General features: G+C 40.6%; 1 protein-coding gene across 8 annotated transcripts in view; it reads right to left on the bottom strand.

The window, feature by feature from the left end:
• The window catches only part of ADAM23 (ADAM metallopeptidase domain 23), a 68,758-nt gene extending 61,826 nt beyond the window's left edge, over positions 1 to 6,932 (bottom strand). For 6 of the 8 annotated variants that reach the window (XM_021538863.2, XM_031505382.2, XM_021538862.2 and 3 more), the window contains exons 1-2: positions 6,734 to 6,932; positions 5,455 to 5,681 (exon numbers count right to left, since the gene is read on the bottom strand). In XM_021538863.2, the coding sequence (XP_021394538.2) occupies positions 5,455 to 5,681; positions 6,734 to 6,887 (381 nt within the window). In that variant the 5' untranslated portion in view covers positions 6,888 to 6,932. Of the gene's footprint in view, positions 1 to 5,454; positions 5,682 to 6,433; positions 6,697 to 6,733 lie in introns of those variants that run through there. The other 2 variants (XM_077785115.1, XM_031505386.2) reach the window with 2 other exon arrangements.
• Between the last annotated feature and the right edge of the window lie 5,701 nt (positions 6,933 to 12,633).

The following is a 12,633-nucleotide window of genomic DNA, read 5'->3' as shown; positions in this document are numbered from 1 at the left end:
CTACTATATTGGTTTTACTTTACAGTAAAACTATGCCAAATGCAATAATGTGTTATCCCTTCAAAAATACTAAGTAAGTCCTGTCACAAGTCTTTAAACAAAGTAACAGCCTTATTTAACAGACTAATGGCAGCTATGAGTCTTTTGCTATATTTATGCAGATACAATCTCCAAAGCACAAGCTCATTGCTTTTAGAAATCTATTTATTCATACAGTTCTGCTGACTAAAATAATGGCCAAAAGCTACCTCTCTGAGTTTAGAGCTGAGCAAGGGGTTTCATCACTCTCATTATAGAAATAGATATGTAAGTCAGATTTAGATGGATTTTACACCATCAAACGGTTTTTTGCTCTAGACCTCCATTCTAATAATAGCCTAAGTTTTGTCACGAATCAATGTGACTTACTACATATTAGTTCATAATCCTGCTTTCAGCTTTTTGGCCTGTCCTCAGACCCCAAAACAACCTTCCACTACTCCCTGGAAATAAAGAATTTCATATTGAAACAGAATACATAAATGTCCCAGCAGCATGTGAAAATTGATGTTTAAAACATACAGCATTTCAGAAAACCTCCTACTGATATTTTCCCTCTGGACTTTAACAACAGAGGAGTTACTTTTACACTTGAACCCCAAGCCTTGAAGACTGCTCTTTGGAAGAAAGGTTACGGGTATGTGAAAAAGACGCAGATCTGCCCCTGGAAGCAATCCTGCTGCTGTGTATCTAAACCCCGGGGGCCAGAGCTCACCATTCTCTCCCAGCATGGCAATACTTGGACACCCTTCTGTAGTAACACTGGCCTCCAAAATCATATCCCTCTTGAGGATTTTTTCGTAAAACTCTACAAAGTAGTGCATCCCTATCTTGGGCCACTTTCCTGCAGTACTCAGCTTCCCACAAATGCTAGAAAACCCATACACTTAATTTATTCCTATTTCGGAACAAGGCATAGCAAGTACAAGCTTTGTGCTACCTAATACTAGGTGATTGTGTGAAGCTCATGAAAGACCCCAGAAACACATTAAAAAAATTTAAGAAGTTGTAGAAATAACATGACCTGCATTTCAGCTAAGAAACAAAGATCTAGATCTAGTTGCAGTTGGCATAAGGAAAATCTCCTACTCTGAGAAACAAAAGACAGGAAGACTAATTTTAATCCTCCTGTTAGTAACTACTGAAGACACAGAGTTAAGATAAGCCTTTTGCATTAATATAAATTCAGTAAAGAATAGAAAAAAAAAGTACATACAATCTTCCATTTACAAGTAGAGCAAACTGAAGCTGCATTAGAGAAAGATCAGGGAAAAAGAAAGAAAAGACAAAGCCAGCTGAAATGCTACAAAGATTCAACAATCTAATACATATATATCACATGGACTCCATTATTTTGACCAGTTTTCATTAGATGGGGACTAAAAATAAAAACACAGCCTAAAGTAGGCAAGTAAAAGGAAGACTAACCAGTGCATAGGATTTTTTTCTGGATTTTAGGAAGAATTGACATGATGCCACTCTTAAGTTTACCAATTGTGATCTTTAGTCTTTGACAAAAAAAAAAAAAAAAAAAAGCTTTTTTTCAATACTGCTTCCTTTTAAATGGAATAGAGTTGCTTTCCTTCACCTTAAGGATGTTTTTCTGCTCAATTTTCATATGCTGCATTCTAAAATTACATAGAGGACTGAGACAGCACTGTACCTCAACCTCTAAAGCATCTCAACCTTTAAAGCAAGGCAACATACCAAAAATTATTGCATCCACTGGGCAGGAGTATTTTCATTATGGAAATGACAAACAGCTGACCTGATCAGAAACACCTGGAGTTCCATCCTATGAAAAATAGCTCAAAATAAATCAAACCTTTTGGGCAAAGGGGGAACATCTTCATAGGCAAAAGCACTCTTCCTTATTCTTTCCTCTTTAGGATCTGCAAAACAGTTTTCCTAACACCTCTCTCCTTCCCAAAATTACATTAACAGCTTATAATTATGCATGAAGAGATGACTTCTTTATAGCTCCTGAAAACGTCTGATTCAGAAACTGTCCAGCAGATACAGTCAGCCTCCATATGAATCCAGTCTGAGTTATTTTCCACTCAAAATTTGCTGAGGTTGCCCTGGGCTATATTTCTCCAGCAATCCTATTATCTTCAAACACCTTGCATTGCAGGATTTTTCCTTCTGCTGGCCACTGTAAGTACTTGCTCCTAGCCTTTTGAGACAAGCTGTGCCCCAAGCAGTCTTCCTGCTAGCTCCTAAAAATCTTGGGTATGTAGCCTGTGAAAATGAACTAAAGCAGTCATCTGGTTCAATAAAGAGATTAACAGTTCCTTGAAAATACTACCTCCACCTGCAGAAGCTTAAAAAGAAAGAACAGAGGTGACTCAGATATCTTCATCAATTTTAAGGATTCCTGTGAACTTCTTCAGTGTGTTTTTATAAATAGATGCTCAGTTTTAAGCATTTTACACTAAAAATAACTTCAGAAGAACTCAAAACCAGCTAGCCTTAATTCAACTAGGAGGAAACAGATACACAGAATTAAGAGTTTTCAAGCATCAAGTATTTAAAATTTGCTTTTTTTAAGAGCACAAAGCTAAAATAAAGTATATATTAGCACTCTGCCCCCTTGAAGATAGATCACTTTCTCAAAACTATAGTGGACATTTCTTTCTTTTAGCAGTGATAAAAAGCTTTTTGTAAGAAGAAATGTGAGAGGGTCTTGATCACAAACACCTTCTCAATATGATGACATTTCACCAAAAGGGGATAGAGAGAATCAATGCTAAGAAAGTAACTCATTATTTATGGGGTTTTTTTATTCTCTCCTACACTGTTTTCTCTCCAGTGTTTAATTTCTACCAACATTTCATGAAGAACGTTGAAGACACTTACTTTTGGGACGTGATTTTTAAAAAAATATTTTGAATAATTTTACTTAATTGTATTTCTTCAACTTCTCCAACCTCTTTCTTCCCACATGCACACCATTTCTTCTAGTCTCACCCTTTTCTTATAGTGACTCAGCATTTCTGAGGCATTCAGGCCTAATCTCACAAACTGGCCATATTACATTATTCTGAATGCTGTAGAGAAGTTCCACAGAAAGAAGTCTACTGAATATTATCAACAGTTAGGGACTGTTTCCACATCATATGCCTATAAATAGCATATTAAGGTTGACAAGAAAATGCTGTTTAAAATGTATAGTCCCAGTAAAAGAACAACAAAAGCATTTTTTCTTCAACATTTTCTACTCTATACATATATAAGACTGTTACATGGTATTAAAAAAAATCCTAAATACAGATGTCATTCTTTACCTAACTATATTTTGGCTACTTCTCTTTATTACCAATGTAAGATAAATCAAAATCTCACAAGTAGGATTTATTATTATATAGCATTTATTTTAATTTTGGGAAGGATAAAAGCCAGTATTGAAAAGAGTCCTCCCCCTGAGGTATCTTTCATTCAATTGCATTGTTTTGTTTATAGGTTGTTGTTTGGGTTGTCTTCCTTTTACACATTTCAGACTTACCCCAGGCCCCAGTTAAGCTCCACAGAAAAGATTATAGCAAATCTTAAACAGAAGAAAATAATATAATAACAAATATTCTAGCTGTTGTAAAGTAGATGAAAAGGCAAAGAATTCCTTCATGCAAGGAAATGCACAAAATGCAAGTTAGGGATAAGGGTGTCAGGTACGATGATCCAGAAGCAAGACATACAAAAATCCACCCAGACAATGAACATAATCAACTCTTTCCTCCAATTAAATATAACAATAAATATAAAACAATAGAAATTTCATGCCGGAAGAATGAAGTCAACATAATGTCACTCTCCATGAAAGCCCAGGCCTAAGGAACCCTTCTGTGGGAAAAACTGCAGCATTAGCATTCCCTGTGTTTAAAAGGGACACCGTGAGTAGAAAGAAGATCCACTTTACACAACAGTCAGCAGCAAGCATGCCCAAGGAATCAATACCAATTCTGTCAGCACTGATTTCTGCAGAGCTTTACTCCAACATGTAGATACAAGGTAGGGCATAGGAAGGAATAGCAACGTTCTCGTGGGCAGTGCTGGGTAAGCGTAGAGATTGCACACTGTCCCCAATGGATTTCAAAGAAACCAACACACAGGACCATGGAGGAAGGATTATTCCCAAAAGCAAGTCTGCAGACAGTTTTAAATCCCTTTCTTCCCAAGAGGGAACAGCAAGACCTCAGTGTTTTAAGTGTATTTAAAAGAGTGGAGTCACTTGAAGGAGTATTAGGTCTGAATGTAATGTTCTCTTAAGTAGCTCCAGTTTCCAACAAACAAAAAGCTTTCCTGTGCCAACCATAACATATTGGTGTATTGAGATGCCTCCAAAGGCAGACACCAGTATCCATGTTAAGTAAGCTAGGAAGCAATATTTCTTCCTATTTAAGACATAAAAATTATACAGATACCTCAACCTTTTTTTTCAAAGATTATTCAGTACCTTCTTATTAATTTCACATCTGAAAGGGCACATAATCAATATCAACGTAAGGACATATAACATGTATTAAATTCATTGTCTAAAATTTCAAGAGAAATTCAATAGGCTATTCAATAGGTAGGAACTCCATTATAGCTAAGTCCCCCAGTAATATCGTATGCACTGCTTTGCTTTGTTTCTCTTGCCTACCTCTTCATATTCAAACCATCTTTACCTTCACTTTACCTTTTACCCTGCAGGAAGAAATTAACTTTTTAAACAAAGATTTATAAAAATAGGATTAAATAAATTTAAAGGGTACTAAATGATATAGTTTAGACAGGTTTATTCCTTTACAACACTATTCCACAAAACCAAAGTTTGTTCAGTTCTATATAATTTCAGGGGGGAAAAGAACCCAAACAACTTGCTAGCTACATCCATATAAAATGGAATATTAGATCTTGCCACTAAAAATTAAGAATGCAGGTACTGTGTTTGACAAAAAATGATAACATTAACAGTGTTCTTCAATGGCCATACAGTGGCAGGAGATGAATGCAGCATTTGTTAGGTAGTGCATGGTACACTCAAAGCTAAGTAACTCATGCTTCAAGTTTAGGATTTCAAAGAAGAAATCCTATGCAGATACATTTGCAGTCTAGAGCTATTTTGGAAGAAACAGTTTGTTGATACAGGTGTACCAAAAGTGAAGACACCAGAATCTATGCTGATTAGTCAACTCAACTTCACCTAATTCTCATTTGTTTTATCTACAGTTTCTGAACCATTCTGAAATTCAAAATAATTATCTTTAAGTTAACACAAGGGAAATTACATTCTTGTTTAATTACATGTACTCCCTTAATTCTTAAAAATTGTGATAGGGACCACCATTAAGTCTTGAACATCTACAGATCAAAACAAACACAGTTGCACATCACATGTTTTGAAAAATCTGCAGATGAGCCTTTTTACCCTACCTTGTCATGTTTCTGCTGGTGCCTTGCCCTGGTATCCAGGATATGGTAAGGGGTCTCAGAGTCTCTGTTGATGTAATAGATTAGTCTTGAAGGCAGTGTGATTTCTTTCTGGATTGCATTGCTGTAGCTGTTATTTTTACTGTTACTGCTGTTACTCTGTTGAAATGTACTCTCTTCATCTGCCAGTACTTCCTCTATACCGCTTGCTGTTTCATTCCAATGCAGGCCTGGGGAAGCAAGATATGCCAGCCGTGAATTCCATGGCAGAATGTGTTTATTTCCATTAAAAAGCTACATATTTGCTTGCAGTTTTCTAACATTTTACTAATCACTCAAGCCAACAAAAAGATAGCTTACTCATTGAGCTAGATTTGATTCATTATTCACACATAAAATGGTTTCAGAGAGAACATGATTTATTTAATTGCATTAATCTACATTTTCATATGCAGTCATGGGTTATAAATATTTTAATACCTCTCAATCTTCAGTAAGAAAAAAAACCTCAACTTAATGGATATGCAGTTATCCCCTACCCCCTCTCACACAGCTAAATTCTTTCACAAAAAAAAAAAATCTACAAAAAGCTAAGAATACTCCCAGTGTTGCTAACATACACTGAATTCAGAGTTCACGTGCACTGAATGCTAAACTTCCTATTATGTAAAGGAAATTGATTTCTACTTCTTTTAACTTTGACAAGAGCCCTTTCCTTCAGTAGCAGCTTTTGAAAAGAAATGCTGGACCTTTCTTCATTAAAATTTCAAGACAATCAACGCGATGTAACAACATAACAATATTACAAGGTAACGGCAATGTACCAACAATAATAACATGATGTACAAACAGACTGCATTCAGAGCATTCCTCATGTCACCTATATACAACCAAAAGCAAATAAACAACAAAGCACACACGAAAATCCGACCCCAAGCAGACAAACTAGCGGATCGCCGTCCACATGCACCGTGACACATACAAAGACCACCGGAGGTTTCTGTGTCGCATCCCTCACGGGCGTCTTTCCACGCACAGCATCCCTACCCAACACTGCAGCACCGGCACCGCACGTACCCCTCTTTTGTCTAAGCAAGCAAGCCAAGGAAATCTTCACTGAGCCCCGGGTTTACACACGCCGACACAGACACGCACACAAAGCTGGGAGCGGGGAGGAAGGAGGGAATGGTTGAAGGGAAATGGATGTTGCCGGGGTTCGTCGCGGGGGACGGCGAACGAGGGGCCGCAGACCCCTCAGGCACCGCAGCCCCGCCATACCCACCGGCGGCCGCTGCGGCCGCGCGGGCCCGGGGGCAGGAGGAGCCATGGAGGAGCAGGAGCAGCGAGACGAGGCGGCCGAGGAGCGGCAGGAGCGCGGGGCGGCGGCGGCCGCCGCAGCCAGACTGCCGCAGGGAGCTGCTGCCGGGCGGCTTCATGGCTCATAGCGCCCCGGGGCGGGGGGGAGCAGCGCGGCGCAGCCCTCACGGCCGGCGGGCTGCGCCCGGGGGTCGCGGCGGAGCGGCGCGGGCGCGTCCCCGCAGCGGCACCGCCCGTGCGGCTCCAGCCGCCGCCGTGAGGGACACGGCGGCACCTCAGCGCGGGGGCGGGCGGGTCCCCGCAGCGGCACCGCCCGTGCGGCTCCAGCCGCCGCCGTGAGGGACACGGCGGCACCGCCTCGACACCTCCGCGCGAGCGGGCGGCGGCGCGCGCGCACCTTCCGCGCCCGCCCCCGGCCGCGCGGCCCCGCGCACGCGCGCCGGGCCGGGCCGGGCCGGGCGGGCGGCGGCCGCTGTCCGATGTGCTGCCCGCGGGACCCGCCCCGCCCGCCGCGGCGCCGCCCGCGGGGCACCGAGAGCGCGGCGCCGCCTGCCGGCGGGGTGAGCGCCGCCAGCTGCGCCCAGCGCTGCTCCGGGCCGGCGTCCCGCGGCCGAACGGACTGAGGCGGCCGCTGGGAGCGGGCGCGGCACTGCCCGCGGCGTAGCGCCGCTCCCCTGACTTGGGCAAACAGCTGGGTTTAGGAACTGTTTGAAAGAACTTTCAGGCAGGGTGAAATTGCTCTGAAATCCATCAGCCCTGAGCAAAGTTCGGAAGTCCCCGGAGGCACTGAACAGCAGCAGGGGCAGCTTGTTCTCCTGAGCGCCGGGGCAGGCCGGTGTTGGTGCCCCGGGCAGCTCTGCGAGCTGAGCCATTCCAGAGCCGGCTGTCCCCAGTACTGCAGAGGGATGCACATGCAGCCCCTGCTCCGAGTGCTCTGCGGAGCTTCAGGCTTCCCCCGCTCCTCCCTCCCACCGCCTCCAGCTCACAGCTCTGTTCTTGCACCCCCCCGGCGCTCTCTTCAGTCCCTGGGCCCCGCTCATCCTCACTGACTGCAGCTAACCCCTGCAATGAAGGGGGTGGAGGGGAGAACCAAAGCTACCAAAAAAAGGTGCACCGATATTACAAAGGAAATGGATGTGTGCATAATAAACCAAGGGGAGGACTGCAGGGAGGTTGATGGTCGGATTCTGACCTGGTGTAAATCCACTCTGTGGTGCTGTGTTCAGCATTTCTGTGCAGTGAAGAGTATCTCTCATAGTCCCTGTCCAGCAAGCCTGGGGTGAACTACCAACATGAAGAATAGTTGCAGAGATAAAAATAGCTTCAAAGAGATATGAGAAGATGAATCTGCTGTTTTGTATTCATACTGTGACTTCAGGAGTCAGACAACCTGAGTTCAGAGACAAGTTTAGATATGGATTTCTTAGCAAACATTTTACCCAGCAGACTTCTAATACCCAAGAACAGATATCAGATATGCTTTATTTTGGTTATTTTGGTGCAAGTCTTGCTGCTGAGGAAATAAAGATGTTTCGGGTTTTTTTCCTTTTTTTTTTTTTTTTGTCTGGATATTGCATTTTATTTGTCAGTTTATGCCTTCTAAGCTGAGTCTGCATACCACAAGGATTTCCAGCAAGATATGTAGTGCTCTGTTTCACATAATTTTCTCTACATTCCAGCCTGACTTCATTATCATTGTTAATTTAGAAAGTATAAGCAGTTTTAGAGATCATTACCATGCAGGCTACTTTATAACAGTAGTATTATTAGTTTTTAAAACAAGTATATCTGAATTCTCATGCTAGTTAAATAGATGCTGCTTGTGGAAACTCAAAATCTAGGTGTGTAGCAGCAAACACTTTGGAAATACAGATCCATGGTATTGCCAGGGGTAAAAAAATATATATATATATGTGTATATATATATATATATATATATAAAATGTGCCTGAGGATTTCACTGTTGTCTAGGTCTAATAAGAAAGCTATATGAATCTCCTACATAAAATGATCTTCCTTAAATCTCACATTTCCAGGCATTTTACATGCAGCCTACCCAGCCCAGCTGCTCCTCATCATTAGTTATCACTAGAATATTTCAAACAACAGCAGCCCATGTTTCTCCCCATAAACATATAAACAGAACAAAGGATCAGTTATGTCAGTGCATTCAAATAAAAAATAAATACAATTTTTAAAAATATTTTTACTAGCAAAGAGAAAAAGAGTAGAATAACCATGCAAATAAAAAAAAATCCAGAAACTTTCACCACACACAAGAAAACAGTCTAACAACACTGAAAACACCTTCTCTCTGAAACTGTTAGGTAGGTCCTGAATTTGCTGGCCAGATTTTGAGGGTAGAAAATTATTTCTATTTTATTATGTTTTTGTACAAAAGTGGTCTAGGGCAAATATTTTCTGAAGTTCTTTTAACTCATGTAAAAGCCTCCAGCAGAAATAATCACCTGAAGAACCATCTAAAACATGCATGCTTACTCTCCAGAGCCCCGATGGACATCTAATTCAGGCTGTGCCTCATAAACTTGCTTGAAATCTTCAGATGGTCATATGCAGTTCACAGAGCATAATCAGCTCAAGATGAAGTGTCCTACTACAAATGACAGCTGCTTTTTGTTTGTTTTTTTTTTTTTTTTTAACTTGCTTTCAACTTTGAAAGACACTATTAAATAATCCCAGATATATTGCACTGCAGATGTCTGAAAACAAAATACCAGAAGCATAAATTATTGTAGTATCTGTAGCCACTGGAAAAAATTGAAACATCTAAGAAGCACATAGAAAACAGTTGACAGCTGTTGTTTCAAGACTGGCTGGGAAGCAAATGTGTACCATGCAAGGTATACACCTATATATATATACAGGTATATTCCATCAGGGTGTTAAATAGACTTTACATCACAGCTTCCCGTGATTGCCCAGAGCTCTCCAATTCCTTCCTCCTTTTCCAGGGTGGGGGGCAGTGAGCACATGGGATGAAATTTTGTAGTGTCGCAATTCAAATAAAAAAGGCTTCAGATGCAAAACTGCTGATTATAATCTTGGCTGTCCATGTTGATACTCAGGTGGACCGTGTTGGTCCTGACTCTGTTAACACAGCCATAAAGAAAACATACTTCCAACACAATCAAATGCATTTTCTGATGTCACCTGAAAGAAGCCACCATATCACTTGTCCTGGGAAAATCTCTATGTAAAATGTGGGTTTAAATAACTTGTTCCTTACAAAGCATAAATAATATTGATCTTTCTGAGTGAGCACAATAAGACAGTATCTTACTAGAAAATAAAGATAATTTCTAGATTTCAATAGTAGTTGATACAGTAAGAAAGATAAGAAACAATAGTTTATTATCTAATATTTATTCCAAGAATCCAAGTAACAAGTCCTGTAACAAATCAGCAAGTGGGATATTCCTGGATATTCCCCACAGAGAAAAACTGGTTTTAATTTTAACAGAAAGAAGAATATTTCTGTTGCAGATGGAATATGAGACAAGTTCAGGAGATGAAAACATGAGTGACTGATTTATCAAAAAGTCTTTGCAAGGATGCCATAAGAACAAATCAAATTTACAACAGTGATGATCATTACAGAGGAGTAAAGCACTAGCATGGTCTGTGACTTCAGCAATAACAGGTGATTCCAGCTGGGCAGGTCCAGACTGACCCTGGCCAATGAAAGGTATAAATGCCATGGAGTGCAGCAGCACAAGCAGCTATTTCTGAACTCTGCCCCCAGAGAAGGGCAGTAGTCAAGTCTGATTTTGATTTACATTCTCACATTACTGCAGCACTAGCAGGCTCAGCGAGTGTCCTGCTGTGCTCTGTGCTGTACACACAGGACAAAATGACACACCCTTGTTAAGAGAAATTTCCTTTTTGTTTGCAATAGCAAATAGCCCAGCCAATGCTGTAAATAACAGAAGAAATCTAACAGCTCTAGGAGGGTTACCCAACATGCTGTAATTACACAGGGGACTTTGAACAATAGATCCTCATTAGCTGGCAGGTAAGTAATGCACACAACCTGTAATCTTCCTGCAAAAGAGGGTGGTAGCCATTCTCTATTTCTCAACAGGGGGTTAACAGTGAAGACAAAGCTGTACTGAAACTTCATGCCACCCGTATTTCCTTACTTTGTATCATATGCAGTGTAAGCATGGATAATTTATACTGAGAAGAAACCTGGTAATTGCAATGAACAATGCATTGCATTAGCTTAACTGGTTTTAGTCATTCGTATTTGAATACTCACCAATTTTCCATGTTCAGCTATTCCTGAAGAGCTGAGCTCTTTCACTCAGTAAGTAGAGTAAAAGAGAATATTGCAGTTAGAATTTTTTGTAATTATATGACCATCTCTTACTACGCATCCCACCACCTAACAATGCAGCAGTAACACAGCATTCAGTCAGAAAAATTGGTACTTTTCATTTATTCTGTTTATTTTAGGTTCTTTAAATATTTTTCAGTAACTGAGGGCACAGGGAAGCATTATGTGATACAGTAATGTGAGAAACATATAAGATAGATTCAGGAAACAGAGCATTTACTCTAAATTGTTCAGAAGCAGACATCACTTTCCAAACCATAGATCTAACAGAAATGGGTTTCCATTACCCTTCACTTTTCCATCTTTCTTTCCACCTCATACACTTTAGAGGAAGAGCTTTCTCCTGCTACTTCATGATTCAACAGAGCCCTGTCTATGTACAGTGGTGGAACCATGTACAATATTGGGCACAACACTATTTTAAACACAGTAATACTATAGAATAAAATACAATAAAACCCATAACTTTTCCCTCAGAACCGTCACTCATTTATTGAGATCTCTGTGCACATCTTCATTAATAACTCCACTCACAAGTGGTACTGCACAAATGAACTCTTTAGTGAGTACTCTATGTTCCAGCACTCCAGGGTAAAATATACACAGTAATTAGGATATACTTGACAGCCCTCTCCCCTTAACACTCTGAAATGTTAATGTTAAGGTCAAGTGAAGAAAGTAAAACCATAAAAGAATATATCTTGCCACTGTGCAGTAGGGCAGGAGAGGGAACACAGCAGTGCTGCTAATAGAAAATGGGCCAGAGGGTTTAGTAATTGCAGTTCAAATTGCATCCAGGTGAAACTTGAAATCAATCCTTTAATTCTGGATGCAGGAAAAATTATTTTGAATAAATGTGCCAGACTAATTTCAGAATTAATTCACTGTGTCCTCCTGTGTAATTAACTAAGCCTTCATAGCCAAAGAATTTTACAAGCTGTTTAGTAGGATTCCTCAGCAGTATTTAAGCAATTGCACATAAGATATTGTACACAAGACACCGCAGTGAGAGTTTATGCCATCAATGGAAATATTCTTATACCAAAAGCTCCAATTATTCACCATATTGTCCAAATTATTAATGAGAGAGACAGCAGCAGCAGCAGAAACATGCTGGCCAATGAGACTACCTAGAACACATTTGTCAACTGTTCTGATACAGATATACTTAGCAAGCAAAACATATGCCACCAGCAGGGAAAAAAAAGTCTGCTCTTCTAATAGGCAAGCACTTCTAACTCTGGCTGTGACAGCAGCCTGCTCCTTGCTAGCTTGTTTCACTCTTGTGAGGTAAAATGTAAAAATAGTGTGAAGAAAGTAAGATGGTGTGGTAGAGGAAATATTACTTAGATATGTACTTTGATTTATATATCCTTAAAAAAAAAAAAAAAACCACCAAAAATACATGGAGTCTACATCCCAAGCACTTGCCACAGCTGATCAAACATTTCCAAGTGGTAGGTTCTAAAAAAGCTAGATTGCAGCTATTCCAGTGCAGCTCTGGAAAG

Source organism: Lonchura striata, chromosome 8, assembly GCF_046129695.1.
Source record: "Lonchura striata isolate bLonStr1 chromosome 8, bLonStr1.mat, whole genome shotgun sequence".
Classification (NCBI taxonomy): Eukaryota; Metazoa; Chordata; class Aves; order Passeriformes; family Estrildidae; genus Lonchura; species Lonchura striata.
This window is presented reverse-complemented; position numbering and strand designations above follow the sequence as displayed.